Source organism: Aspergillus brunneoviolaceus (genome assembly GCF_003184695.1).
Source record: "Aspergillus brunneoviolaceus CBS 621.78 unplaced genomic scaffold BO95scaffold_55, whole genome shotgun sequence".
Classification (NCBI taxonomy): domain Eukaryota; kingdom Fungi; phylum Ascomycota; class Eurotiomycetes; order Eurotiales; family Aspergillaceae; genus Aspergillus; species Aspergillus brunneoviolaceus.
The window spans coordinates 1-27,858 of record NW_020290785.1 but is presented as its reverse complement, the minus strand read 5'-3'; the positions used below and the strand labels follow the sequence as shown (position 1 = coordinate 27,858).

The 27,858-nt window shown below is 52.6% G+C and overlaps 10 protein-coding genes across 10 annotated transcripts; 6 read left to right on the top strand and 4 right to left on the bottom strand.

Annotated features, from left to right (window-relative positions):
• Positions 1–233: 233 nt before the first annotated feature.
• On the top strand, positions 234–1,819 carry BO95DRAFT_211727 (4-hydroxyphenylpyruvate dioxygenase family protein). The gene is made up of 3 exons (XM_025581119.1): positions 234–1,025; positions 1,083–1,247; positions 1,314–1,819. Exons 1-3 carry the CDS (start codon positions 367–369, stop codon positions 1,714–1,716), a joined length of 1,227 nt encoding a protein of 408 aa, XP_025439762.1. The 5' UTR covers positions 234–366; the 3' UTR covers positions 1,717–1,819.
• Positions 1,820–2,569: 750 nt separating this feature from the next.
• BO95DRAFT_445241 (Dabb family protein) lies at positions 2,570–3,233 on the top strand. Its single transcript, XM_025587099.1, has 2 exons — positions 2,570–2,708; positions 2,833–3,233. The coding sequence occupies exons 1-2, from the start codon at positions 2,604–2,606 to the stop codon at positions 3,043–3,045; spliced, it is 318 nt and encodes a 105-aa protein (XP_025439761.1). The 5' UTR covers positions 2,570–2,603; the 3' UTR covers positions 3,046–3,233.
• On the bottom strand, positions 3,125–6,307 carry BO95DRAFT_445240 (putative GTPase activating protein (Gyp5)). The gene is made up of 3 exons (XM_025587098.1): positions 4,637–6,307; positions 3,642–4,583; positions 3,125–3,581 (listed from the first exon to the last, which is right to left on the bottom strand). The coding sequence occupies exons 1-3, from the start codon at positions 6,200–6,202 to the stop codon at positions 3,519–3,521; spliced, it is 2,571 nt and encodes an 856-aa protein (XP_025439760.1). The 5' UTR covers positions 6,203–6,307; the 3' UTR covers positions 3,125–3,518.
• Positions 6,308–7,683: 1,376 nt separating this feature from the next.
• On the bottom strand, positions 7,684–9,067 carry BO95DRAFT_484098 (Rab geranylgeranyltransferase BET4; the record flags this gene model as incomplete). Its single annotated transcript, XM_025590323.1, has 4 exons — positions 8,957–9,067; positions 8,783–8,893; positions 8,135–8,723; positions 7,684–8,057 (listed from the first exon to the last, which is right to left on the bottom strand). The coding sequence occupies exons 1-4, from the start codon at positions 8,963–8,965 to the stop codon at positions 7,684–7,686; spliced, it is 1,083 nt and encodes a 360-aa protein (XP_025439759.1). The 5' UTR covers positions 8,966–9,067.
• A 1,117-nt stretch (positions 9,068–10,184) lies between these two features.
• On the top strand, positions 10,185–12,319 carry BO95DRAFT_394539 (WD40 repeat domain-containing protein). The gene is made up of 2 exons (XM_025583697.1): positions 10,185–10,452; positions 10,620–12,319. Exons 1-2 carry the CDS (start codon positions 10,224–10,226, stop codon positions 12,287–12,289), a joined length of 1,899 nt encoding a protein of 632 aa, XP_025439758.1. The 5' UTR covers positions 10,185–10,223; the 3' UTR covers positions 12,290–12,319.
• A 499-nt stretch (positions 12,320–12,818) lies between these two features.
• On the top strand, positions 12,819–13,600 carry BO95DRAFT_455142 (uncharacterized protein; the record flags this gene model as incomplete). The annotated part of the gene is made up of 2 exons (XM_025588306.1): positions 12,819–13,138; positions 13,354–13,600. The coding sequence occupies 2 exons, from the start codon at positions 12,819–12,821 to the stop codon at positions 13,598–13,600; spliced, it is 567 nt and encodes a 188-aa protein (XP_025439757.1).
• A 118-nt stretch (positions 13,601–13,718) lies between these two features.
• BO95DRAFT_211595 (WD40 repeat and Utp12 domain-containing protein) lies at positions 13,719–16,992 on the bottom strand. Its single transcript, XM_025581118.1, has 2 exons — positions 16,147–16,992; positions 13,719–16,086 (listed from the first exon to the last, which is right to left on the bottom strand). Exons 1-2 carry the CDS (start codon positions 16,707–16,709, stop codon positions 14,103–14,105), a joined length of 2,547 nt encoding a protein of 848 aa, XP_025439756.1. The 5' UTR covers positions 16,710–16,992; the 3' UTR covers positions 13,719–14,102.
• A 5,896-nt stretch (positions 16,993–22,888) lies between these two features.
• BO95DRAFT_368947 (zf-CSL-domain-containing protein) lies at positions 22,889–24,938 on the top strand (the record flags this gene model as incomplete). Its single annotated transcript, XM_025582853.1, has 5 exons — positions 22,889–23,032; positions 23,106–23,204; positions 23,300–23,856; positions 23,969–24,265; positions 24,590–24,938. 5 exons carry the CDS (start codon positions 22,889–22,891, stop codon positions 24,936–24,938), a joined length of 1,446 nt encoding a protein of 481 aa, XP_025439755.1.
• Positions 24,939–25,615: 677 nt separating this feature from the next.
• BO95DRAFT_445232 (frataxin family protein) lies at positions 25,616–26,712 on the bottom strand. The gene is made up of 2 exons (XM_025587097.1): positions 26,140–26,712; positions 25,616–26,051 (listed from the first exon to the last, which is right to left on the bottom strand). The coding sequence occupies exons 1-2, from the start codon at positions 26,530–26,532 to the stop codon at positions 25,779–25,781; spliced, it is 666 nt and encodes a 221-aa protein (XP_025439754.1). The 5' UTR covers positions 26,533–26,712; the 3' UTR covers positions 25,616–25,778.
• Positions 26,713–27,060: 348 nt separating this feature from the next.
• On the top strand, positions 27,061–27,798 carry BO95DRAFT_466033 (uncharacterized protein; the record flags this gene model as incomplete). The annotated part of the gene is made up of 1 exon (XM_025589180.1): positions 27,061–27,798. A coding segment is annotated over one exon (738 nt), but the record flags the coding sequence as incomplete, so codon positions are not given.
• Positions 27,799–27,858: the final 60 nt, after the last annotated feature.

Here is a 27,858-nt window from a genome sequence, read left to right as displayed (position 1 = left end):
CTTGTGACATGCACATGCTTGCTCCAGGCTACAGTAGCTGCTGGAGAGCACTCTGGGGACCTGGTTCAGATGAAACCTGCCTTGGCGGGAGCATGTCATGGAGATGTCAGAGGCTGAACCTTGTTGCTGCCGTCGTCCAAAGTCAAGGGGAGAAGGGGAAACCCTTGCAACGACAATACAATCCTATCATGGCGATATCGGAGCAGATCTGGGTTTCACGACATAGCTCAAACACGCGGTCAAAGATATAAGACAGGGTTAGAGTGGGCAAGAAAAGAAGGTCTAGACTATGAGGCGTGCTGTCTACCGGTGCACGGGTAAAGTCTATCCTCACTTCAATCGCTCTCTACGAGTTGTATCCTTGCCATGGCTATTTTGTCTCAGGCCGAGGAGGAGCTCTCTCCTTCAAACCTGGGCCCAGAATACGTGGGCTTCGACCATATCACATGGTATGTTGGCAACGCGAAGCAGGCTGCAAGCTACTACGTCACTCGCTTGGGCTTCGAGCATGTTGCATACCGGGGACCCGACACGGGGTCTCGGAATATCGTGTCCTACGTGGTTGCCAATCACGGCGCCACCTTTGTCCTTACCTCGCCCGTTCGTACTCCGTCAAAGACAGATGGCGCTGTGTCTGAGTGCGATGAGAAGCCCTCTCTAGCTGAGATCCACGCTCATTTGACCAAACACGGAGACGGAGTCAAAGATGTCGCGTTCAGGATCGATGGTGATGTGGAGAGTATCTGGAAGAGAGCGATCAGCAACGGTGCAACTTCCATCACGGCACCTCAGATTTTAGCAGACGGAGACAGTGGCAGCATCAGCGTGGCTACTGTAGGGGCGTATGGAGACACGACGCATACGCTGATCAGCCGGCAACACTACTCAGGGCCTTTCCTCCCCGGCTACAAGGCGGTGGTTGAGGAGGATCCCATAAATCGACTCCTTCCACAGATCGACTTTATCGAAATCGACCATTGCGTCGGCAACCAGCCTTCGAACGGTGTCGGCTCCGTCGTGAAATAGTAAGTCTACCCGGTGCATGATGCTGAGAGAATGCATGCTAAGCGCCACCACTGCAGCTACGAAGACTGTTTCAACTTCCACCGGTACTGGACCGTGGACGACTCGAGCATGTGTGGGGAATACTCAGCCATGCGCTCCATCGTCGTCGCGTCACCCAATGAAGTGATCAAGATGCCCATGAACGAGCCAGCACCTGGGAAGAAGAAGTCCCAGATCGAGGAGTGCGTACCTAGCCCAGCCCATCAACTGCCGACCGCAACCACAAGCTTACTAGAGTTCACCAACAGATTTGTCGACTTCTACAACGACGCTGGAGTCCAACATATCGCATTCCGAACGCACGATATCGTCACGGCCGTCAGCCGACTCCGGCAGCGCGGCATGTCCTTCCTGCGCGGCATGTCCTTCCTGCGCGTCCCGGACGAGTATTATATCGACCTGCGGCGGCGGCTCTCCGATGGTGGTCCGCGGATCGCAGAGGATATCGAGCGATTGCGAGAGCTGCACATCCTGGTGGATTTCGACGAGAAGGGCTACCTGCTCCAGATCTTCACCAAGCACGTGCTAGACCGCCCGACGGTTTTTCTGGAGGTCATCCAGCGCAACAATCTCGATGGATTCGGCGCCGGGAACTTCAAGAGTCTGTTCGAAGCCTTCGAACGAGAGCAGGCGTTACGGGGGAATCTGTGATCGGTATAAGATATCTTGCATTATGCCTGAACAAGAAAATCTCATTAGATCATCATCAAGAAAGATCGACAGGGAAGCAAGACAGGTATTATTCCGCAGCGTCGGCAAGGAAAATAGCCGGGGTGGGCGCGGCGGAAAGGGAGCGCGAGGAAAGAATTCCGCGGTCGAGGAGTCGTCGTCATCGATTGCCCCTAGTACAGTAGCCACTAATTTAGAGGTATACACAAACAAGCAAAGCAAGAACAATAGATGCACCACCACCTGCATACCGAATCATACAACAACCTCTTCCCAGACATCCGCAAGTATCTCGCAAAGTAAAGTGAATCACCATCTCACATCAGCCCCGATGCCTACAAAACAGCCCAAAAAATCAACAATCCATCTCATCTCCCAACTACATCCGACCGTACCCGACGCCAGCCGAACATCCGTCGGAAAGCCCCCCTCAAGATCTTGAGTAGTACATACAATAATCAGCGCAATTGCTCAACAATTACAGACGTATTTTTCTCACAAAGAAGTAACCCCAAGCACCCGATCGATCTTACCCAGGCTAACCAGCAACAACTGTAATCCCCACCAGAAATACCGCCCTATGGTAGAATTACCACCTCTCATTTTCCCTGGACCTACCCCGCAACCGCGTATACTCTGCCTGCCCCGACGGAATAGTATCCGGATACATAAAGCCCTCCCTCCCTCCCCTCCCACCCACCCACCTTTCACCATATACATACATACTCCGGAGTACATACATACATACAGATACCTCACTTCTGATCCTCAACTTGCCCCTCACACGCGAATCCCCAAAAGCCAATACCCCACCCAACCCCATCCAAAACCTGTTGGCTACGAATTGAATGCTCCGCACCCTCCCCAAAATGGCCCCAGCCGTCGAACGCATCACCCTCTTCAAGATCCCCGACGAGGCGGCCCGGGACCGCGTGCTGGAACAGTACAAGGTCCTTGCTAAGACGGCCGTCAAGGTAAATACTCATACTTAGCCCAAGCACCGAGCATCAGACCCCGAGTCACGTCACTGATTCCACTCCACTTACCCTGGGTTGAAGGAAACGGAATGAGCATACTGACACACTGGACGTGGTTTAGGACGGACAGCCATATATCGTCAGCGCGGCCGCGGGGCCTTCGTTCCCCGATCCTCGCAACAAGGGGTACAATCTCAGCGTCAAGACGACGTTTGCCTCGCTGGAGGATATGAAGTACTATGATACCGAGTGTGAGGCGCACAAGGCGTTGAAGGCGGTGGTGGGACCCGTGCGGGAGGATGTGTTGACGACGTACTTTGAGAGTGTTCTGTGAAGACTTGAAAAGGATCCAAAGGGGAAGAGGGATAAAGTGGTCAATGGGTATAGACTTTATGATCGACATGATTTGTGGGAGGTTTTCTTCTCAATAAAGAGGGGATATTTATCTGAATATACTCTGCCCAGACACTCGTGTCTTGGGGTATGATATCCAATTCATCAATCAGTTCCATGCATGCATGCTGGAGCATAGCTGAATGCCAGCCCTGGTTTCGCTGCCGAATCGAGCAGAAGTAAAGATAAAACATAAACATGAGACAACTAACATGATCCTCGCCCATCATGGCCTGGGATTAAAAGTACAAGGTACCCAAGAGTTTTCCCCTCCTTGTCAGCCGTTTTAAAATGTACAATATGGTTCAGAAACCGTCAAGGAGACCGAACGAGGAGAGCGAGGGGAGAAAAGCAGCGAAGCCAGCAACCACTCCTCTATCACTCAGTGCTGGCCTAGAATATACAACCCGCGACCTAGTCGAGAGCCTTGCGGAGGTCACTCCATTTCTGTTTGAGATTTTCATGGTTTTCATGAATCTTTCAATTCACTAAGTCAGCGTTGCACTGCGGGAACCGAATATTCAAAGGCAGACTCACCTCGGCCCATTTCATCTTGGCCTCTACCAGCTCCTTCTCCATCTCTGCCATCTGCTCGACCATCGACCGGTTCTCATTTTGAACCTCAAGGTTGCGTTGCATGATGCGGTCCATCTCTGTGCGCAGCTTCTCCTCCACCTCTGCTGGCTGCTTGTCCACTACAATCTTGAGCTCTTTGACTTGCATTTTCAATGCATCATTGATGTCTGTCAGCTCTTCGTTTTCAACCTTGATGTGGACCAGTTCTGACGCGAGCTGGACATGCTCTTTGTCAGAAGCCTCGTTCTGCTCCTCCAACTGGCGGATCCGGGCACTTTGCACGGCCACAGTGTGCTTCAGGTTCTCGAGCTCGGCCTCGCGCTCCTTTTCCGTCCGTACCTTGTCCTCCCACTCAGCTGTGTACGCACTAACCGTCTCTGGTTCTAGAGGTATAGCGCAAGCGTCCTGCACCATGATATCCGCGCGATAGACTTCCTTGTCGGCAGCGCCCGAGCTGCCAAAGAAGCCGGACTCCAGGATCGAGGAGGGAGTCGGTTGCCTGTCGATGTAAACGTCGAACAAACGCTCTTTCAAGAACGTGGTCAAAGGTGCCATGTCCTTCATCTCCAAAAGCGCGTCTGCATTTCGGCGCATGATGGCGAGAGCAAACTTGAGAATAGCATTCTCAAGGCCTTCATCGAATATAAGATCGTAAACACGAAGGACTAGTTGTAGAGGGAATCTATAAGCAAACAGTGTGAGAAACCACTGTGTTGCGTACAGCTGGGGAGGTACACCGCGTCGCCGGAGGTGGCAGTAGAGGGCCGGCTCAAAGTCCTCCAGCAGACGCTCGAAGAGATACAAGCAGCGGTGAAGACCAGGCATCTCCTGAATAAACATCTTCCGCAGACCATAATGATTCATGAGCTTGACCAGAAGTGTGAATGCCTCCGCCTCGTCCATCTGCAAGATTGTCAGTGTCACTCATTGGTCTTTTGAAAGATTCGTTGACCTACATTAAAGAGCAAGGGCATGACAATAAAGTTCATTCCCTGGGCATATCCCACGCCCTCATCGTAAAGGGCATACGCCTTACACAGCCCAAACAAAGCCTCTTGATTCCCTTGCGAAACAAAATAGCGCGAATAACTCGTGCGAGCGCCTAAATCGCGTCGGATTGTCTTCTCCAATTTTTGCAGCGCCAATGCATCCTCCTTCGCTTTCTTTGCTTGTTCCTTGGCCAGCCGTTCGGAATCGAGTTCATGCGAAGGGCTCGAGGAGCCATTGACCGAGTGTGCCAGAGAAGCAGATCGCTCTGAGCGAACCGAAGAACGAGATGACGACCTTGCAGAGTCTTTTTCGCCTAGTCCACTGACTGAACCGTTGCCGGATCGCTGCTTCTCCTTGTCTGTACCACGAGCAACGAGTTCTCGGTACACCTCTTCCAGCTCGGGGTTACGGCTGTCAGCCAGGACTTGCCAAATCACCCCTCGAATAGTTTGCGGGATTCCTCGTTTGATAGCGGCATTGAGCTCCTCCGAATTCGCCCCTTTCAGCGCTTGTGGACCACGATTGACTAATTGCTGCCAGAGCTCCCAGTCTACCGGTGCAGACGCATCTGTCGCTGAGGCGGAGAAGCCTGCAACTGTACCCGGAGGCAGATTTGGATTCACAGTCGACGTGCCATTGGAGGGAGAAGCTGCGGAGGGAGTGATGCTCGTGTAGCTGTCGCCTTCTTCCGGGATGCTCGGAGGGCTCCCTGCAGAGTGACTAATACTGGCCCGTCCTGACGTGACACTCGCTTCGTCGTTCTCCGATACAAGACCTTCGTCACGCAATCTGAGCTGTTTGAATTGATCCTTCAGGCTGCTTCGTCGAGGCCGCCTTGAGCCTGTGCCGTCCACATCTTCTCCATCGTGGTGTCGACCCTCAAGATTGCTGGAGAGTGTGGAAATCGATGCAGCCGTGTTGCGGCGGGGTTGTGGTGGAGGCGATTTAGCCTCCTTGTTGGACGACGAGCTTCGAGAAAGCCATGCAAAGGGGCTGGTGAACGAACGGGTTGGTGGTGGGGGTGGTGCAGGAGCGGCCGCTTTGTTCGTGGAAGCACCATTGGGCAAACCATTGGTCGATCCTTGAAGGCGCGAGCTCTGCGACGAAATCGAGTCTCTAGATACAATTGGTGGGGGTGTGCCAGATTTGAGCTCCTGGCTCAAGCGTTGGTTCTCGAGCGACTCTTCTTCCTCCTTATTGCTGGTAAGGTTCACCTCGTCGAGGGAAGTAGTCGACAGCCGATGCGCGGTCAGCAATGGCGACTTCTTGGTCTTGCGGGGGGTATCCTCTGCTTCGGATTTTCTGTCTATACTGGCGGCATCGCTCTCTTCAACGTGTTCCGGGTCCTCTTGGGAGCTTATAGGTAGCGGGGGTGCTTCCGTCAATTGAGGTGTTACATTCGATCCACTTGGAGGGCTGTCTGTTAACGATCGGGAGGAGGAACTCTTCGGAATCGAGACGCTAAGACCAGCGTGTGAAGTCGGAGATTCAGGTGCATCATCGAAAGATTCCTGGTACAAGTAAGTTGTCATTATGGGGCCCTCTAAGGATATCGAATATATTCGGATCGAGAGTCAGAGGCTCACTCCTTCGTAGGTTTCGCTATTGCGTCTGGAAGACGACATATTTTAGACCCGACCACCTGGGGGGGCCGAAACTATGTAAGACCAGTTGGTTTCCAGATTTGAAATTCCGATTGATACAACGAGGCTGAATACACGCGCGATACGTGGGGAGGGGGGAGAGCGATTGAGGAGGTCAGGATTGTGAAATTTCCATGATAGGGAGGTGGAGGCAGGCGGAGATGGGACGGTAGCCACCGACCGTTGTCAGAGGTAAGAAATTAATTGTGGTGGTGGAGAGAGGTGAGGAGTTGAGACTTGAGACTTGAGACTCGAGGGGAGGAGGAAGGGAAGGGGGGGAGGGAAAGTGCACAGCGAGAGGTTGGATAGACGAACGGGAGATGGGGATGAATGGAATGAATGGACCCAGAAGCCAGCGGGTGGAATTCCAGGACCGTGCCACGGAACTAGGAAGATCGGTTCCCAGTAAGTAAATCCAGGAGGTTGACTCCCTTTTTTTTAGGTGCAGTTGGAGACAGGTTGCAAGAATACACAATAGAAGAGTGGAATGGAAGGAAGAAAGTGAGAGAGAGAGAGAGAGAGAGAGAAGAGCAGCAAACTAGAAGCTGGAGAGGAGGCGGACAGTTCCCGACTGGGCAGTCTCGACTCCGCGTACTTCGTACGGAGTAGTCTCTCTATTATTATTGTGTACGAAGTACTGTGATTGTGGCATGAATGGCTGACTGGCTGACTGACTCTTGCATGTAAAGTTTCCCCCCCTTGAACTACAGTACCAGTTGTCTAGGTCCAGGACTGTACCATTGGTGGTACTCCGCACTAATCAATTACTAAGGTAGTCAGGAGAAGAAGACTTTTGACAAGGCCAACCAACTGATTGCCAGACTAAAAATAATAGACAGGGGAAGTTCTAATCAACAAAGACAAGGTGAACGACGTATTATTGAATGTCCAAGTCTGCAGGCAGCATGTTTCATATTTTTATCTTTCTCTCTTTCTCTCTTTCTCTCTTTCTCTCTTCCTCTCTTCCCATGGGGACTGAATCGTGGGTTGATTCTTTTGGTATTGATCGATATCTAAGGGCAATATTCCTGCCCAGAGCCACACACCTCTTATTCTGAAACCCACCAACATTCATAATAATTTTCACCCACCCCCTCGACAGCTGCCGTCTCCACCAACTAAGCGGTACGTATATATCTGAATTCCGCTATCTTTAGTTTGTTACTTGGTTAGTGTATATGACGATATGTGGGACACAGAAGCATAATAGCTAAGCAAGGATTGATTGAGAAAGGGACCAAGGGAAAAAAATGACATAGAAATCCAAATCTCATAAAGAATATCCCGAAGATGGCGTTCTACCTATCAGATTCTTATGCGGACTTATGCGGAGTTTCCAGATCGGTCGGCAAGGGATGATCATGATCGGCTCAGCAGGCAAGTGACTGTTCAAAACCCAGCCACCGTTGCTGTCGCAGCGGGTCCAGCTTCTTCAACTCCGCAAGCCACTTTAGCACCGCTCGTTTCTGCGTATCGGCGGGAGTTATTCCCTCCACCTTCCAAGCCAACAACGTACAGTCGATCAAGGCTTGGTAGAGATATTTACAGTCTTCCGCCCCATCCAGCATGTCTTCGATTTCTTCGATCTCCTGGCGGAGATATTCCAAGCGTTCCGAGTCACTGAGATTCGGTGCCATTGTCTGCGCCGCTACCGTCGGATCAAAGACGCACATTAAGTTCTGGTGGTAGAACCACAATGACTGGTCATATGGGTCGCACAGGGCACGATGGACCAATTCCAACTCTTCCGAAATGACATGTTAGCATGCCCACGCAGTAAGACGCTTGTGTCTGCGCCACACGGCGGAAAACGTAACCTACCGTCATCGAGCATCTTTCTCCGCTCCTCATCGCTGGCTGATCGCTCGTTTAGTAGTCGCTGGATCAACTTGGTACGATAGTGCCAAGCAGAGAAATTCGACAGGTTGGCGCCGATCATCTTCTTTGCGTAGTCAAATTCAGCCTGGGTCATGTCTTCGCTGGGTTGCTCTGCGGACTTGAGCTCCCGAAGAGTCTCTATGACAAATCGTCTGTAACCCCAGCCGTGGAAGTTCCTACTGTCCAGGTTGAGCATCTTGCCTACCAAGCCCAATTCTTCTTGCCAGAATCGACGGGAGATCGAAGCAGGAAGAAGACGCTTGGCTTCGTCCAAGAGCCAGACGCGGTAGTTCCAAATCCAGTAGCACTTGGGAAAACTCTTGAGCAAGGGAATAAGAAATAGCAAGTCGTTCTTGATCAAGGAAGCAACATGTTCTGCTGCTGTTTCGTTGGAGCCGCTAGATTCTGCGCGCGAAAATTCGCTTCGCAAGACTTGACGACGATAATTCCATATCGTGTAGTACTCTGGGTTGCTGCTTAGCAGTTCGGATATCTTCTGTAAAGTTTCTGGTGTGTACTGCTGTGCCGCAATCTGGTCACCACCGTTAGGTCACGCTTGCCATGTAGAGATGTACGATTGCATAAATGCACCTTTTCTCGAACCGACTGTTCGAGTTCACGATACTTCTCGATCTTGCGGAGCTCTTGTTGGCGAGCTTCTTCAGTCCGCTCCCCTCTACGGGCGTATCGAGGAATCCCATGCTGTAGTTGCACACAAGGTCAGTTTGAAGTGCGCGAATGAGCCAGCAAGAATAGGTACGTCACTTCAGCCATTGTAGATTAAGAAAGACTTTTTTGGGATGTTGCAACAGGGCTTCCTTGGGCGGATGGATTGCAAATAGGTTGGCGGTCACTAAGGTTATCGATAAGAGTGAGTATGTGAAGCGGCGACTATTCCCAGTCCACTTACCGAGTCCCTGGTTGCCTTTCCAGGGCGGGAGCCGCAGCCACTTTCCTTATCTAGACGAGTCACGTGTCCTGCTCTATACAACCATTCTACTTTGCAATCATCGGAGGTATCATGGTCAGTCTCTTCTTTCTGACTCTTGCCAGCTATCACTCCGCCATGCTGTTCTTTGGTAGCATGGCAGTATATCAATAAGAGCTCCGGCTCATTTCTTGGCTCCACGAACTTTACCAAAGACACAGTTACTAACAGCGTTCTTTATACATCTGGGGATTATTATCCGCGCACCGTCAACTACTTGTTCAGTCTCAGACTGAGGCGGGGAGAGCAATGACCTCAAGCACTCGCTCATCGCGAAGCTCAATGCTGACAACCTCTCATTCCCATTCGGATCCTTCTGCACCCAATCCATCGGCTAATGGAGGAGGGCGAGTACCATCATTTCACCTGTGTGCGAGTGCCCCATCACTCTTGGAGCCCGTCACTCATTCCAAACTCAATATACATACTCCTCGACCTGGGTCAAAGAAACTGCAAGATGCCAAGAGCTTCGAGTCTTCTTCTCTCAAACCGGGAAGCAGGCGTCCATCCGCCCCTCATGCGAATGCTCTGAGGGCTTCAGACCACGCGTTGTCTACCTTAACAACAGGGCCAACTAGGAAACCTCGGTCGACGATCAGACTCCCCGTGCACTACAAGTCATCTGACTGCGGTACGAGATGTGAGCTGCCTGATCGATATATTCCCTTGCGAGAGTCCAACTGCGCGCCCACAACACCATTCCATGTACTTAAGAAACCGCGAGAGTTATCGCCAGAGGAGAAGCTACTGCGACGACGACCGCCTAGAGATGACCCGTTCATGCCATCACACCTTCCAAGATATTTCAGCGGTTCCAAAGTAGCGTCAAATCGCGTTTGCAGCCCTCACTATCGTCCTCATCTTGTCACCGAGCCTACCCATACTGGAAGCGATTCGCCGTTCCGCGACACCAGAGACATTTCGAGACAAATAAGCTATGGAGCTGTCTGGAATGTTGGAGGAAACTCCGCCTCCTTGGGTCGAGCATCTACGACAGTTGCTCGTGGCTCGGGCTCTCATTTCGCCAGTGGCACTACTGCTCCCATGTTTACTGCTAGATTCTTACCCCAGACTGCGGCGAACGAGGAACGCGAAAAACACAAATCCAGGGTGGCACTTGCTTTGGACTTTGATCCGGCAACAAGACTTATACAAAGCAGTAAGCCCTGGTCACTGCTCCGCGGGTTGCCGAATCCAGCTTCATCGGACTACGAGAGATTCTCTCCATTTGTGTGGAAGGATAACGCCTGGAAACGAAATGGGAGAGATCTGTGTAAGTCCCAGTTCTGCTCACAAGGTCAATCGAGTGCTTGTATTGTTTCGTGTTGTTCTAGTAACGAGGCCCCTGGTAGACTGTTGATTATCTTTTGTCGTCCTTTGAGCTACCTTGGGCCTCTCAGGGTCCCAAGACCTATGACTGACCATCAAGCCCACTGTCAGGGATGCCTGTATCCAAGCCGAGTAAGCGAGTCGTCCCCAATCGTCCGTTTCGCATTCTCGATGCGCCCCTCCTCCGCGATGACTTTTATTGCTCAACATTGGCGTATTCACCCACATCCGGCATTCTTGCTGTTGGTTTGGGTCATCGTGTGTATTTGTGGTCCGAAGATCTTGGAGTACAGCATCCTCCCCTTAGCGATCAGCATCCCTCCAACTACGTGACATCTTTAGCATTCTCCTCTGATAATGGCGGAAAAAGTATACTGGCTGTTGCAAGACAGCCGGGGATGTTATGTTTGTGGAGTGTCTTCGACGCTAAGGTCCGATTTGAGATTAGCCATCCTGAGAGCATCACATGTGTGGCATTCAAGCAAACCAAGTCCCGCAGAACATCAGAACGCTTCCGCAACATGGAAGTTGATGTCGAGGATCTGGCTGTAGGAGATGATCTGGGGAACATATGGTATTACTCAGTGGAGTGGCCTGATGATGAGATATGGGATCGATATGACTGGAACGGAGCCATGACCTTGCTCGCCAAAATCGCTGCTCACACACAGCAAATTTGTGGAATCAGTTGGTCACCAGATGGCTCTTTCCTTGCAACGGGGGGCAATGACAACTTTTGTCTGCTATTTGAGCTCCAGACTATTCTTCCTCCGCGTGAACTCAATCTTTCAGTTCAAACTGATTCGTCATATCGTTCTTCACACCAATCCACGCGCCAGTCAGGCCAGTCAGGAGGCACAGAAGGCACAAATTTGGCCTCTTATCTTACAACAGAGGCTGGTAGGCTCCATCATCGAAGACGCAGTCTCATCGGCAATCTGCTTCCGCCCTGGGCCTTGTCATATGTTAGGCCTTTTACCACCTCGCTGCTGAACCATACGGGGTCATTGATCTCCGGTGGTGAAAAGACAATCATGGTTCCAGCCAACCGTCAAAAACATCGACTAATCCATGGGGCGGCGGTGAAAGCGATTGCATTTGCTCCTTGGCAACCATCCCTCCTGGCCACCGGTGGAGGATCCAACGACCGAACTATCCACTTCTACCACGCGCCGACAGGTGCATGTCTGGCCACAATTCATGTATATGCACAAGTGACGGGCTTGATTTGGAGCAAAACCAGGCGGGAGATTGTGGCTACATTCGGGTTCGCCCAGTCAGAGCACCCCTACCGAATCGCGGTGTTCGCTTGGCCGACTTGTGAGCAAATTGCTGCCATCCCTTGGGGGCCGCACGGTAGTAGCTGGGAAAGCGCAGATAATGACCTCGTGGTCGATTGCGGGCGGGCACTCTGCGCTGTCAGTTATCCTGGAAGACCCCATATTTTCGAGCCTGAAGCTTCGGACGAGGTCGAAGACGAGTGCGTGTCGAGCGCAGCAAACCAAGACCGGTTAGCCGGGCAAAGCCGATATCAGCCGAGTCGACGCCGTATGAGTCGCGCCTTTGTACGGCCACGCGCTAAGGAGGGAGGCCTATGGTGTTCGCGCACGATGCACGAAGGCTGCATCATCGTAGCTTCGAGCGATCAAAGCGTCAAGTTTCATGAGGTGTGGAGCGGATCTAAGCGAAGCACAGCTGCAGTAGCGGGCTCTTTTGGGGGCAGCGGCATTCTCGAGGGCTTAGAAGGTCTCGAGAAAGCGGGGGATGAAATCATTCGTTGATATCAGCGATCCTGATACCAGTGCGACGAGGGTCGTGAAGCTTGCCGTAGGTGTGTATTATTATCACAACCCGCTGACTACTAGATCGTAGTAACCCATTATTTTTTTAATGAGCCCTCTCTGTCATGTATACCTCACGGAACCTTGTGTGCCGAACGAAAGGAATCCTCCTGCCTTTGGAATCGGACCGGGCCGAAGATCCTTGCTGCATGGGTTTTGTTCATATATCAATAGCGCGTCTAAACTGACTCAAGCCTTTTCCATCGCGATCTTGCATTACGGAAACAAATGATCATCAATAGACTTACTTGAAATAAAGAGCCCACTGTGCTGTAAATTCAATCACTCGGATCTTTTTAGCCCTCAGGTGGCACATAATCCGAAGCAATATTTTATCATATTTGTAGCCCATCGCCTACAGCAGCCTGCCTCTTGAACAGTACAGTACTCAGTACTACAGCATCAACCGCTCTATTTCCCTCCAAAACCATCAATCTCAAGCCTTGCTTCTGAGCTACAACCATCCACAATGGGCGCATTCACCATCCTCATCTCGACCATCCTAGCCCTCGGCACCACTGCTCGAACAGCAGTAGCAGCAGCCACCACCACGAACACCACAGCGACAACCAGTCCATTCCCCAGCACCCTCAACATCACCACCCTGACAGCCCACAACAACCACTCCGTGCTCGAATGCTGGGCCCTCCAACCGGGCTACTCCCTCACCTCCGAGGCCGGGGTCTCCGGCAACGCCGTCCTCAATCTGGGCCCCATCACCGGCAACGCAACCAACATCCTCATCCCCGCCAACTATGACGGCGGCCAACATAATGCTCCCGCGCTGCAGTATGTTTCCCCCTCCCTTTCCTTGCTCCCCATCCCTTTCACCCGCAATCTCCCAGTCCCCAGCCCCAGAGCCCCAATAGACCATAAACCATGACCATCAATCCAATCTCCTTCTCCCTCACTACTTCTTATCCCCGAACCCCCTCGTCCTATGGTTCAGCTCGGGTCATGAGTCGCGTGTACAGTACCTAAAGTGACATCACCAAAAAAAACAGATGGGTGATTTTCCTCTCCGGGGTGGCGCACATCACGCTCCCGACCTCCGCGGACGAGGCGTGGGTGACCGGGGGCAAGAACGGGGCGATCCTGGCGCTGGACACCCAGGAGGTGAGCGCGGAGGGCCACGCGACGACGTATCCGTCCGGTCAGATGACGGTGGCGGTGGAGGTGCCCTTGGCGGAGGTGCCGGCGCATCGGGTGTTGCATTCGGGGGCTTGTGGGGCGGGGGAGGTGTTGGCGTGATTGAGTGTATTCGATGGGGATATGACTTGGTAGGTGCAGTTGAGTTACCTGCTGGCTCTTGGTGTGGTATGGTATGTCACGTGGCTAAGGGAAGATATATTTATGTTCTCGCCGGGTGAAGAAAAGATGATTGATATATTCACACTACTCCTTCCCTCTCTCCCTTTTTTGTTTGGACTGCTCACGCCCTAGTTCTAGCATGCGATAAGTGGCGGGAAAACCGAGGTGAAAACGACGAAGAAAAAAAAAAGAAAGAAATCCCAAATGGAACCAATCAAAACATGATCCTTTACTCATAACTCCACACATCCACCCCCTCTCTCTCTGTACTTTTTTAGGTTGGAGGCAATAATAAAACATCCGGGGAGAATGACACCAACATTACTGTTGCCGCTGCTGCTGCTGAAGAACGGGGGTATAAAATCTAATGGTAGGAGAGGGTGAGGTGGTAGAAGATGGGATGACAAGGTGAACAAAAAAAAAGAGAGTTTTGATCTATCGCCTATTTTCTTCCTGCCTTCTTGCCCTTGCCTCGTCCACCACCGCCACCGCTGTTCAGCCGGGCCTTCTTGGAAGGCGGAGGCTGAGGAACGGCAGTGGCCTCGTCATCAGACTCCTCCTCGTCCTCCGTATCGGCGATGAAGTCCACCATAGAGCCGACGCTCTCGGCATCCTCGTCATCCTCGTCTTCATCTTCCTCGAGGGACTCTTCCGCATCGGAGGAGCCAGCGGACTCTTCTGCCTCGACATCGAGGATGTTCTCATCCTCGTCCTCCTCTTCTTCGCTGCCTTCTTCATCCTCGGAAGAGTCTCCACCGTAGTGCACGCCATTCATCATCGACTCCTCCTCATCGTAGGTCTGGTCACGTATCGACTTGGTGCGGGGTGTGACGGTGTCCTTGTTCGCCTCGGCGTCGCTGTCCTCGTATTCATCCTCCTGTCCCTCCACGTAAATGATGTTCTCCTCATCCTCGCTGTCCATGGCCTCTTCGCCGTTGTGGATCGACCGTCGCAATCCGAGCTGGGCGTCCAACATATCGAGCTTGCCCTTGAGCAGGAGCAGCGAAGGAAGGCTTGAAGAGCGCTGCTCCATGACCTTGAAGAGGGTCGACATCCGCCTGAGAAGCTCGGGCTTACCAGCAAGAGCTCCACCGTGCGCGACGCAGGTCCACTGGACCCAGACTAGCAGGTGCCCGTAACGACCGGGGCGACCGGAAAGGCGCTCTGCGAGTTTCTGGAGGAGAGTGGCTGCCAGGGACGAGTCGAGGCGTTGGATGGTAGTGCGGATGATAGAGAGGTCGCCGGTGTGGAAGCATGACTCGAGCATAGCGGTGTCGTTGGTCTTGAGAGACTGGGTGAGGACGGTGGACAGTGACACGCCCGAAGGGATTTGCTGGATCGCGGCGTTTGGCTTTCCGGGGATCAGGGATCCCATATGCACGTCGTCCTCAAGCTCGGCTTCGACGTCAACAATTTCCTGGTTAGCGCGCACAAGCTCACCGAAAGACGGCTCGCCAGTCTCCTCCTCTTCGTCCTCGGAGCCTGACTCTTGCTCATTACCCATTTCGACATCGCTGTCCTCCTCCTTCTTTTGCAACTGCTTCGAGGGCTTCTCGTTGTCGGCGTCGGAGTCGGACTCTTCTTCATTGTCGGCCTGGGAAACAGCATCTTCCTTGGTATCTTCCATTTCGATGTCATCTTCAATGATGTTTCCCTGCTCTACCGTGGCCCGGGACTGGTCGACATCGTTTTCTCTAGCGCTTCTGGTTCCGTTCGTGGTGACGGAACCCAAGACTCCGCCAGTCTTGGTTCTAGGAAAGGTCCTAGTGCCAGTGAACAACACCTCGTCGGTTTCCTCATCGAGCCATTGGACCCGCTCGAAGACAGGAACGACACCACCATCAGCCCAGACAATAACCAGGTCGGGGCCTTGGAACGTCGCTGCCACAACTGACACAAGCGCCTCGGAGGTAGCAGACATGGTGACCTTAATCGATGCCTCTGCTCTTCTGATGGCCTGCTTAGATCTGGCCCTCTGTTGAGCAGCACCCTTGGCAGAAGTCTGCTCAGCGGGCGTTACGAAAGGCCGCGTGAAGAGTTCAATCGTGCCATCCTCAGTCACAGCGGCGAGAACTTGCTTCTCTACCGGGAGAGCATCGCCGTTCTTTTCGGCGCCGGTATACAAAGCTAGGGAGCTCACACCCTGCTCAGCCACGAGGTTCATGACAAGTTTCTGTTTCTCGGCATCGAAGACATTAATGTAGCGGTCACTATCGGATACAAGGAACAATCCCGTCCCCGCAGACTCTGCTGAAGATGTGAAGATTTGTCTGATAGGGTTGCGCATAGCATCAAACGACACAGGAGGTTCGTCCTTCTCAACGCTAACAATATACGGCGTTTGCGAGGCGCAAATGACATGGGGGTTAGAAGGAAGAGGACGCGAGAGTGTATTATATGTCGACGTGGAAGGTAGATGGATGGTTCTGAAAATATGATCAGCCGAAAGGATGACTATAGTAGGAGGTGACTTGAGCTGAATTTACCTTGTCTTCTGTCCGGTGCGGAGGTCCCACTGCACTAGCTTGTTATCTCCGCCAATACTCCAACCCTCCTGGCCGGGCCGACTGGGGGTGAACTTGAAATCTTTGATGCCCCTCTCGTGTCCACCTGCAAGCGTGCCGACAATCTTATCATCCGCAGGCGAATACATTCGAATCTCAGAAGTGTTGGTTCCAAAGGCAACGACGACATCGCCCTGATCGAAAGCGTCCCCATTGATATCAGAATTCCTCTTTCTCTTCTTCTTCGATTGATCCTTGTCCTTCTGGCGACCGGCGAAATAACCCCAGTCTAGTGAGGTAACGATCTCCTTGGGACCCAAAACATGCTCGCACTGTAACCGTCCTGTGTTCGTATCGTGAATGCGGAGATGCTGAGCACCAAGGCCTTGGATGACCGACGCGAAGAGTGTCAGTTGGTACTCTGATGGAGCGAAAGACGCCTTTAAGATTGAAGACTGATTTCCGATCTGTGTCGATCCTATTACCGCGGGCGACGCAGCGGAGGAAGTTTTCGAAGCGGCCGGGCGAGACGCTTTCTTGGCCATTTTGGATGGACTCTGCGGGTGGAATCAAGGCGATAAATGCAAATGTGTCCGTGTCGCAAAGGAGGTAGCAGAGGGCGATAAGAAGCCTGATCCCACAGCAAATTCGAGCGACAACCTCTTGACTCTGAAAGACTGTTGTGCTGGTCGACCGTCGCCGACTTTCTGGACCCGAGTTGAGGTTGCTGAAGAGGAAAAAAAAGTTCTGTAAAGATGCGCTTGGCCTGTTGCGGTTTAGCTGCCCGTGATCGAGTTCCGCTCCGGGTGTCTTATCTAATCCTCCGCTACAGCCAAGCACAATTACGCGGAGGGGTGAGGTGCCGGTACGTAGCGTTCTTCCTCTAATCATCTCCTTGTCCTACAAAATCTTACGTGCAGAGAAGAATGGGTCGAAAATGATACTCTAGTATCCTTTTTGATACTACTTACAGTTCAAGATTTCATGCAATGCTTTTTATTATCACCAGAAGTCATCAACAATCTCACATTACACTAACCGTGCAGGATCTTGAGAGCCAAAGAGCCCTGGAATACAGACCCTTACACATATCTCGACTCTCCAAGCACCGATGCTTTCGATGAAATTAGGGGAAACTCTTCGCCTCGCTGTCATCTCATTTCTCCCCTGTGATCACAATCGCAGTGCTGCCAGGGCGGCAGTTCCTGGGTTACCTGCCGACAGCCAGTTGGTCAGATTCGGCATGGTTACAGCAACAGATGTGCCACAGTCTTCAAATCTTCACGTCCACGTTCAACTTGAAGACAAAAACTTTTAGCTGCTACAAGACATAACCGACGTGATTGAGCAGCCCAAGAGTATGGCTAATTGAGACAACAGGCGCCATGGTTTGTGAACGGCTGCCTAGACGAGTCATCCTTTCGAAGAGCGCCGAGCGACCGGGAATCGATATGTGTCATACTCATCGAAACCCCATGACCTGAAGGTTTCATGTCCTCAGTGAGGCCCAGCTTCTGATTTGATGATAGTGGCGGGAACCTCTACGAATCTCTCACCTCCACGACACCAACACTGTTTCCAACTCATCGATGCGCGTTCTTATATGAGTATGACAAATCCGTTAAATCCGTTGAATGTTCAGACCTGGCCACTCGGAGATTTGATTTGCAAAGACCCAAGGGCCTGGTTACATCAGCATTCGGACTAAACCGGATGCGATGCAAGGGAGGGCTCAGGGCTAAACCCTGGGGTTGCACTAAGTCAGCAGACCAACACATCCTGGCTTCGGGCGGCCAGCAGCAGGTCTGTAAGCTTCCTATTAGATCCATGATGCATCCTCCCACCGAAGGCCTAACACACTCTAATCGGGTATGTCATATCTGATCTCACTTGGCCAAGGTACCATAGTGATGTATCTGGTCGACAGGGTGCAGATCGGTATGCCACCGTTTAGTGATTCGGATCATTTTTTTTTCTTTGGAGGATACGGTCCTCATTCATCACTCACCGAGTGGACAACCTCGTTTTTTTTTCTTTTTTTTTTTTTTTTTAACCATTACACTCTGTCTTGGTGTCTTGCTTCGAGGATGTTTCCGACAAAGACCAGGGTTGGATACGACCAATAGTAACCAGAAATCCGTCGAACGCGTCATCGGCGAACCAATGAGGAGGTGTAGAATGGCTTGAACTAGATAAATTGGGACTAGCGTAGCAGATGGAGTTAGCGGCAGAGAGCGGACGGGCGCGACGCGGCCGTTCGTACTTAAGGATTCTAGCACCCCCTCCGACTTTCTCTGTCTCTGTTTCTGGAGCTGAGAGCTGAGAGCTGCGCGCCGGTCACGCTTTTCCCCTACTTTACCACCACACACACCCCATTCCCTCCTCCCCTCTGCTGACCGCCCTCCACCTCACTCATCTTCCTCTGCTTTCTAAGCTGTTGCAGCCTGTTTTATCCTCGGTTGCCCCTGGATATTACTCACGCGTCTTGTATCGCGTCGCGCCCTCACCCGTTCGATCCCAGCCACAGCTACTACAGCTGCTTATTTTATTTGGGATAAATCTATTCTATTTTTTTATTTTATTTTTTTTCCCTTGGGGTCTTATTATTTTCACCTGCCCCCTTTCCCCTTTCTTATTATTATTAGCAACGACTTCCGTCCAAGCTCCCGAACCCAATTCCATCCGTGTCCTTCCCTTTCTCTTTACCAACGCGTTGCCAAAACCTTTAATCGGCCTAAGGCACGAACAAAGGCACGTGTGTTGAATGACGGGTGACTATTTCAACAACTCCGGCATTCAGTGACTTACCCTTGATTGCCATCTTATCTCAATTCCTCTTCAATCCCCTTTTTCCTTTCGGTTCTGATATCGTTTCCCTTCACATCCGTCTGGCGCCGCTGCCTTCCGCTTAGCTAACCCACGCTTGCCGCCCACGTGACTGTTGCATTTACCGCCCGCCGCCTCTTGGCGATATAAGTACTTGCCCAGTGCCTTGTCGCATTCTCCACATTTGCGACCCGCGCTAATCTTCATCATTTCCTGTATCTGCTGCAACTCCCGTGGCGTCGCATCAGACTGGGACTGCTTATTCAACCGGTTTTCCCTTCTGTCATCTGTCATCTAATCAGCTTACTTGCTCGCCCGCTTATCGAATCCATTCATTAGTCTGTGATAGCGCAGAGTGTTACCTATTCAGTTGATTGTTGTTGCCGTCGCTTCCTAAAATCCTTGGGTTAACTGAGACTCCCATCGGAATCGCCGCCTGCTTAGATTTTCTGTATCTCGGCCACCCCAAGGCGGGCTTTTCTTCACAGCGACCCCAAATGGCGACGCCGCCTCCGGAGGCCCCTTCTGACTTCAAGGAGGAGAAGCCTCAACTGCCGCCGTCGCCCAATGGAGTCTCGCCTGCTGGTGTCGATCGCACAGGGTACGTATTTTCGCAACCTCACTTATCATTATTTACGTCTCGTCGCTGACCACCTTCGTAGTTCCCAAGATGCTGTAGTCAGTGTCAAACCCGATGCGCCCGTCAACGGTGCCGAGAAGCCCTCGGAAGACACAAAGTCTGCTGCTGTCAATGGTCACAGTGCCGAACAAACTTCTGTTCCAAACGGCCTATCTGCAACCGCTTCTCCACCCAAGTCTCCTTCTCTGGCGAGTACAGACACACCCGCACAGCCAGCCGTCGCGTCCGAAGATAAAAAACCTTCAAACGTGGATTCAGTTGCGACTGGTGAGGGAGACAAGGCTACTGCAAGTAACAGTGAATCTGTTACTGAGAAGGCTCCGCACACGGGCGCGGACACTCTTAGCCCCAAAAACACACAGGCGTCACCGGATACGTCAAAGCCATCAACTGATACGTCCGATGCCAAAGTGGAGAGCACTGTACAGTCATCACAGAATATTGGATCTGTGAAAACAGAACTTCCCCACCATCCTTCCACCAGCCCGTCCAAAAGCGATGCTGCCAGATCTGTTCCTGCCGCGACGCCTCTTCCAAGCGTTGACCACGAGATGCGTGACGCCCCGGTGGTTCCAGCGTCCCCGACGAAGGTGACAAGGGAGCGAGAGTCTGACCATGGTGACGAACCCGCTGCTAAGCGAACCAAGTTCGGCGGAGAAGGCGCGTCTGCAACCGACTTCAAAGTTCCTAGCGCACCTACACCGGCCCATGAAAGCCGCTCCGCTGGCTCGAGCAATGGATATGGTGGGATCACCAAGGTTCAACACAAGTTCTTGCTTAAGTCGATTACGAGCCTGAAACGCATGCACGACTCGCGATTCTATCGAGAACCCGTGGATCCAATCAAATTGAACATTCCCCATTATCCACAAATCATCAAGCAGCCAATGGATCTAGGAACCATTGAACGGAAGCTCAAATTCAACGAGTACAGAAGCGCACAGGCTGTGATAGATGACTTCAGACTAATGTGCCAGAACTCCTTAACCTTCAACGGCCCCGATCACTTGGTCACAGTTGAGGGTCAGAGGCTCAGAGGAACTTTTGAGAAGCAGATGCACAATCTTCCCAGGCCTGATGAGATGGAAGAAAAGAAGGCAAAGAAACTCCCTCCCAAGACGTCGGCAGCCCGTCGAGAACCTCGGGCGGCGCCGAGTCCTAGTACGGCACGTGCTACCGGCAACTCTCCTCAGTCTACCACGTTCGCTCTAGGTCCGGAGGGTTTGCCGCTGATCCGTCGTGACTCTGCTGCTAACGCAGATGGTCGTCCAAAACGCTCCATCCACCCTCCCAAGCGTGATCTTCCCTACGCTGCAAAGCCAAAGAAGAAGAAGTATCAATGGGAGCTGCGCTTCTGCACCGAAGTATGCGAGGAAATGTATAAGCCGAAGCATTTCAACTACGCGGCGCCTTTCTACTATCCTGTTGACCCCGTCGCCCTTAACATCCCTACCTACCACAGCATCATCAAGAAACCGATGGATCTATCTACTGTACAGACCAAACTGAAGGCTGGCCAATACGAAAATGCCAGGGAATTCGAATTAGACATGCGCTTGATCTTCAAGAACTGTTTCAAGTTCAATATCCCCGGCGATCCCACATATGTTGCCGGCCAGCGTCTGGAAGAGATCTTCAACCAGAAATGGGCCCAAAAGACCCGGTATCTTGAAACCCACGAACCTCACCCCGAGCACCAGAGCGCTGCAGAGTCTTCCGAGGACGAGAGTGAAGAAGAGGCAGAGGAAAGTGATTATGATGCTGAAAAACTCAGTTTGCTACAGAAGCAGATGGAAGAGATGTCTCGTCAGATTGAGGCCATTACTCAGAAAAAGAAGAAGACTCCTCCTGGTTCCAAGAAAATCAGCAAGTCGAAGCCTCCCATGAAGAAGGAGGTCAAGAAGCCTGGAAGCGTAAGCTCGAGCAATGTCAAAAAGGACAAGAAGATCAGCACCAAGAGTACCAAGCCCGAGAAGCAGCGCTGGGTCACCTACCAGGAAAAGCAGATTATCTCCAATGGAATCAGTAGTCTTCCCGACAAGAAGATGCAGGAAGCGCTCAAGATTATTCAGAGCAACGTTCCGGCTCTTAAGGTATGCTATTTCCCCCTTCACCGTAAAGACGGGCCGTGGAACTAACACTTTGAAAAGGGTACACAAGAGACAGAGATCGAGCTTGATATCGATGAGCTTCCCAACGAGGTTCTTGTGCTCCTGCTTCGTTTTGTCAAGAAGAACGCGCCTCATGTGATGGAGGATGAGGAAGTTGCGACTCCCACTGCGGCGACTTCTACTACAACTGCTGCTCCCAAGCCGAAAAAGAACAAACCCATGAGCAAGTATGAGCAGGAGGCGCAGATAAACATGCTTGAAAGCAACTTGTCGCGCTTCTCGCAGGGAGGCGGTGGCCGCTCACCCGACCCTGTCCCCTCTGTCGAGGCCAACGAGAGTAGTGATGATTCGGAAGATGATTCTGAGGAGAGCGAGGAGGAGTAAGTGCCTGCCAGGTAGGAAGCCTACCATTTATCTGCCATGGAGCTTTAGCCGACGGTGGCGTTTGCTCCTGCCACTTGAAGCCATTGCTAGTCTCATCTCTCAGGATCGCACACCCTTTACTCTTGTTTGTCTTTTTTTGCCGTGTTCTCCATACAATAATGAGCTACCGTTCGTTTCCTAAGTCATTTCTCTTTTTTTCCCTAGCGACCGACCCCTTTGACATCTGGAGGATGGTTCGATTTGTTCCTCGGACTCTCCAAAACTGTACATAAGGCGAGGCTGGGGGATCCGTCGGGTGATCCGGATAATTGTCGACCTCACAGCGTGACAATATTGGAAGATTGAGTTTGCTTTCATTGGACAGTCGTCGGTTTAGCCTTGAGCTGGCGAAACGACCAGTTTTCAGGCATCGGTGATTGGACTCAGTGAGCAAAGCGTGGTGGGAGTGGTGAGGGTCTGTGTATGATTACGAAAGAAACGTGAAAACGGAAGCGATTGCGAAGCATTACTTGTGCTATACAGGCCACGTTGGTCTCCAAATGAACATCTTCTCCATTCGTAATTGTATGGAACTGTCTGGGGTAACCTTCGACCTGCCCTCTGTTCGAAGGAGATGAAGGCCTCGTTGCCTGGCACAGGGCGGTGAGCCGCTCAACGTCGCCGCCGAGGTTAAACTACTACGTCTCCGTACCCCGACAAGAAAGAGCAAAGGCAAAGTAAACATCCTCTTCACAAATCCGTCCCCGCAATCGCTACCCCAACAATGATTCCGCCCTGCGATCCAGCCATTCTTGAGAACAATCCCCAGTTCAGACATCTTTATGAACAAGTGACTACAAAGTTTCTCAACCAGGATGGTTCGACGCGCGCCAATGATGCACAGCCGGCAAGAAAGGCACTTTTGGAAGTATGTCAGCGTGGTAGTCCGCGATAGCCTTACCAGCTGTTCCTCTAAACATGGCCTTCATGCTGCGAACTAGGAATTGAACGACTGTCGCATCCGCGATGCGAGGAAGAAGATCACAAGGCAGGCATTGCGACGATTGGCGTTTGACCCCGATAGCGAGCTTCCCGACGAGGTAAGGGAGCGGATACCCCTAAGCATGCCGCTGGCTGCGTGTTGCCATCAGGCGCCAACTGACATGCAACTGTGGATACTCGTTGCTCGAACAAGTGTCGAGACCCCGCAGCCATCGTATACCTCTACCTCGAATCTCGCCCCGATGTGATCAATCTTCCTGCGGACCACGACGATCAACCCGACACCGACACCCTCCAACTCCTCACTCCAGACATCGACCTATTCTACTCCAGCCTCCCCGACCTTGCTGAGCCTCTTTCCCGCATATTGCTGGCCGATCTCGATGATCTACGCGCAATCACAGACGCAGGAACCGACTCAGATGCATCGGCCGCCGCCGGTCCTCGTACCCGCGCCCGCACGCGCCAGACAACCACCGGCAGCAGAAGAACCGCAGCGCAGCAGATCACTCTCTCCTCGCGGCTGGACAAGCGCATCCAGGCCCTGCGCAATATACAACTGAGCGAATTACCCGCAGCGCGGACCCGCATGGCTGCGACAGCTGCCGAAGTTCTGGCGACGCGGGCCGCGGTGCTAGAACGGACGGTGATGCTTCTGGAACGGGCGAAACATGGGGCATTCGCGCGGGCCACGAAGGCCAAGGCAGAGCATTTGGCCACGGTCGCGCAGGGGCTGGAAGGCAGGCTCAGGTATGGTCATTCTGTTCTCTCCTTCTGTTTCCCCCTTCCCATGAGGGCTCGATTGATGCCTCTGGAGGAAATGGAGGCCGTGGCTGACTGTCAACTTGCTCTGATATATTAGTGTTATGAAGCTGGAGATTTCGGCCTCGATCCATACCCCGGTGGTTGTTGCGGCGCTTGGTCGGTACTGGGATCATCTTGAGGATACGCGGGAGCGTCTGGAAGAGAGGCGTACGGAAGCATTGGAGGAGTTGAGAGCGTATGGTCTTGTGGCAGAGGAAGGATCCGATCGAGAGGAGGGCGCGTCTGAAGATACAATGCGCTCCGAGCCCGAAACCATGCAAGAGGTTTACTGTCGATACTGGACCCTGATTCGAGAGGTGGAGAAGGTGAGAGGCGAGGCACAGCAGATGGGCGAGTTGCGATAAAGTGATGCTTGATGATAGTTTGACATGATACCCTATTTCATATGAAATGCCAATGCTACGTATGCCAGTCTCATCTTTTGTCTGGGAAGATGTCAACGGTAGTCTATTAGTGATACTCAGGTACACTGAGTGGTCCCCGGTGATGGCCGCTGTACTGTACCTGACGATAACCAATCAGCCACCCCGCAATCAATCAATCACCTGACTCGGTCCGGTCCCGCCAAAAGTTTTCCCTTTGCGATAAACTACTAGTACTCAGTCCAACCAAATAACTTTAATCTCCAATCTGAACGATTTCACCCCCTTTCCCCCAGAGAATTTATACCAGTCCAAACACAACCCCAACCCACTCACAACTTCTGTCCAAACAACTTCCAAATCGAAATGGCCGACGACGCGATCTCCATCTACGACGAAATTGAAATCGAAGACATGACCTTCGACCCCAACCTGCAGATCTACCACTACCCGTGCCCGTGTGGCGACCGGTTCGAGATCGCGATCGACGACCTCCGCGACGGCGAGGACATCGCCGTCTGTCCTAGCTGCAGTCTGATGATCCGGGTGATTTTCGACGAGGTGAGTTTTTTTGTTTGTGGGCTTGTGGGCTTGTGGGCTTGCGGACTTATGGCTAATTTGTATTCTTCTCTCCATGCAGGCTGATCTCGTTAAGGATGACGATAAGAACGGATCCGCTGGCGCGGTTGCTGTTCAGGCTTGAAGTTTTCCGGGGGGGAAAAGTAATACCATCAGCGGAATTAAGGCTTGCTTGGGCCTTCGTTTTCTTCCTTTTCTAGTGGACTGCGATTGATTTCGAGTCGAGATTCAGGAAGGAGGGGGGTTTGGGCTGCGTGGGATGGAATGGGTTTGTCGGTCTCAGGTTCCGTGAATCATATGGGCTTGAGTTTGATGCTGAGGTGGTGCGTGAGGAGATCGGGGTATGGTCATATCTGAACCGAGCGTCGTTAGCCGTGCAGGGCTTGTACTCGCTCGGTTGCTCTGGGGATGGGATGGATGGGCTCAGCTGCCACCCATGACTGTGGGCAGTCCCGACTGGGTTGGATCCACCACATCTTTGACCCGTTCCAGCGTGGACACTCATTGACCTACGCACCGCGGGTCGCCAGACCCAGTCGCAAGCACTGGGTGGCGCGATGCTGAACTACCCTCTCGTCCTGTGCAAACCTCTCAACCGCAAGTTGGTCGCGACAAGCCAATCAGATGCCATTCACTGGCTTGGAGAGCAAGTACCTAGCATACACTTAGAAGCCTACAGACCTGCGCAGCAAGCTGACCAACCCAACCCATCTCGAACCGTATATAAATTGGTCTAGCGGTTCCTTGACAGTCGCAATCACAAAAAGCAAAAGTCTCCAGAAATTCTCCCTAGCGCAGTCAATAATTTACATGACTCCTTTCTTATAGTCACAAAACACCACCCCGTAAAATCATTCCTTCAGAGCCACGAACAATCCGTATATTCCCGATAGTACAACCGTTCCCCTAATCCAACTCACTGTAGATATCCTTCGGCAGGTTCAAGGTCAATTCATGGTTCAACAGATCGGTCAGATTCGTGCCATCACGCAGATAGATCCACTGCCCATTGGCGAACGGCCGGGAGTCCTGCTTCTCATGCATCTGGTCGCCCTCGAGCACCCAATCGAACCGCTTGGGGCCGGAGATGGGCGAACTCAGCCAGATCTGCTTGTTGGGGGGCTGCTTGTTGAGCACGTATACACCGACTCCGGGGACGGTGACGTTCATGACTCCGGCCTAGCCCGACACATACACAGGCAGAATGTTAGCTTCGAAGCGTGGCTGGTGGCAGCGGTATAGGGTGCGGGACAGGGCCACAACGCACACTATATTCGGCCTCAATCTCCGAGCCCTCCTCCTGACGAGATTCCACCTCCTCGAGAACGGTGTTCAGGTAGTGCTCGGCGTAGTCATGGTACTGCCCATCGGTCAATGGGGACGGCTCCGAGACGTGGGCGGCGGCGCCGGCGACATTGTGCGATTGCGGGTTCGGGGCCGCGGGGTCGGCGGAGTCCGGGAAGATGCCTTTGCGGGTGGAGGGGGTGGAGTGGAAGCTTCTTTGCGGAAGAAGGAATCGAGATGTGGAAGTGGAAGCTGGGGGTTGCGAGGAAAGGGAAGCAACTGCTGCTGCTGCTGGGGCGAGGTGAGCACCGGCGCCGGTGCGGAGAGCTGGACGAGCGACGGCGGCCACGATGGCCCGGGAGGCTCGAGAGTACATGATTGATGATGGTTTAGTTGGTTTGGATTGGATTGTCTTTGAGTGGGAATTACTAGCCGGAAAAGCAAGACGGACGAGACACGAAATGAGCAAGAGGATTGAAGTGCAGTGCAAAAGAGAGCACTACCGATTAAGAATGGAGAATGGAGAATGGAGAATGGCGAATGGAGAAATGGAAAGAATGGGGGGAAAAGCGGAGATGATTTCATCAATGATCACAGCATAAGGCGGCATAAGGTAAGCTGCCTCGCTCGCTGATTGGATTGGTCGGACGGCAGAAGCTCCATTCCCGTTGCTACCAGCCAAACACTATGACTTCGTTTACTTGTTCCTACTTCTACTTCGCACTTATGGATGTTGCCTGCTACCACACTCTGTTGAGTCTTCGCACACACTCTCTTATCCTGGATGAGACAGTTCCCCATATCATGCTGGCCGTGTTGCTCAGCTCCCCCAAATTTCCTCCAATCTCTCGATCTACAATGTCGGTTCATCAATAGCGATCACCACCCGGCACACCGATACTAGATGTCCGCCTCCCGGCCCACCTGGAGGTATATCACCTCAAGGGTCGCACTCAATCATTGTCCTTCCCGGCATTACGCTCGCCATGAAGCGAAGGCTGTCATTGTCAGCCAACGGAAGCTTAGCTTGAACCAAGCTTACCGCAAAAAGCATATGCTCGTGATACCTGTGTATGAAGGCAGCGCTCTCCAGCAATGGGTGACGGCGTACGCCACCTTTGGCAACTATCTGCCAGGCGGGGTTCTGGGGCCTCGCAATCTCCGCCCGCCCGGTACTCTGCATCTGACCGTGGGGATGATGACCCTTGACACCAAATCACGCGTCAAAGCAGCCTGTCGATTCCTCGAGTCTCTCGATCTCGACGCCATTAGGCGCCTGGCGGATCAAGAGGCCTTCCGACAACACGTCGGGTATATCCCCGCCGAGCCCTCGCAGCAAGACAAGCCTTGGGCATCATCCCCAGGTACCCGGCCCCGACCACTCACGGTCTCCTTCGAGAGCCTGGTGGGCTTCCCTTCGCCCGATGCAGCCCGTCACCTCTGCACGGTTCCCGTCGATCCCACTCTCCGCCTTCACTACTTCTTGATCTATCTCCGCCGGAGCTTCCACCAAGCCGGCTTCTTCTGGGACGACCACAGCGACGAGGACGAGATCTCGGCCTACCGGCTGGAAGATGATCGGTCCCCTGCCGAGCCGTCGAGTGACGGGGAGCTGGCTGCGGATTCCGCAGCAGCGGACCTGGTGGAAATTGGCTCGGATTCATCCTCCTCCTCCTCCTCCTCCTCCTCCTCCTCCTCCTCC

Coding starts and splice junctions, on each gene's coding strand:
- BO95DRAFT_445232 (XM_025587097.1), bottom strand. CDS start 26,532: ATGTACTCTCGAGCCTCCCGGGCCATCGTGGCCGCCGTCGCTCGTCCA. Junction 26,052..26,139: donor AGATTGAGGCCGAATATAGT/GTGCGTTGTGGC, acceptor GTGTCGGGCTAG/GCCGGAGTCATGAACGTCAC.
- BO95DRAFT_445241 (XM_025587099.1), top strand. CDS start 2,604: ATGGCCCCAGCCGTCGAACGCATCACCCTCTTCAAGATCCCCGACGAG. Junction 2,709..2,832: donor TTGCTAAGACGGCCGTCAAG/GTAAATACTCAT, acceptor GACGTGGTTTAG/GACGGACAGCCATATATCGT.
- BO95DRAFT_211727 (XM_025581119.1), top strand. CDS start 367: ATGGCTATTTTGTCTCAGGCCGAGGAGGAGCTCTCTCCTTCAAACCTG. Junction 1,026..1,082: donor GTCGGCTCCGTCGTGAAATA/GTAAGTCTACCC, acceptor CCACCACTGCAG/CTACGAAGACTGTTTCAACT. Junction 1,248..1,313: donor AAGAAGTCCCAGATCGAGGA/GTGCGTACCTAG, acceptor GTTCACCAACAG/ATTTGTCGACTTCTACAACG.
- BO95DRAFT_394539 (XM_025583697.1), top strand. CDS start 10,224: ATGTTTACTGCTAGATTCTTACCCCAGACTGCGGCGAACGAGGAACGC. Junction 10,453..10,619: donor ACGAAATGGGAGAGATCTGT/GTAAGTCCCAGT, acceptor GCCCACTGTCAG/GGATGCCTGTATCCAAGCCG.
- BO95DRAFT_211595 (XM_025581118.1), bottom strand. CDS start 16,709: ATGGCCAAGAAAGCGTCTCGCCCGGCCGCTTCGAAAACTTCCTCCGCT. Junction 16,087..16,146: donor CGCACCGGACAGAAGACAAG/GTAAATTCAGCT, acceptor TCATATTTTCAG/AACCATCCATCTACCTTCCA.
- BO95DRAFT_445240 (XM_025587098.1), bottom strand. CDS start 6,202: ATGACAACTTACTTGTACCAGGAATCTTTCGATGATGCACCTGAATCT. Junction 4,584..4,636: donor TCATGCCCTTGCTCTTTAAT/GTAGGTCAACGA, acceptor ACAATCTTGCAG/ATGGACGAGGCGGAGGCATT. Junction 3,582..3,641: donor CCAAGATGAAATGGGCCGAG/GTGAGTCTGCCT, acceptor GTGAATTGAAAG/ATTCATGAAAACCATGAAAA.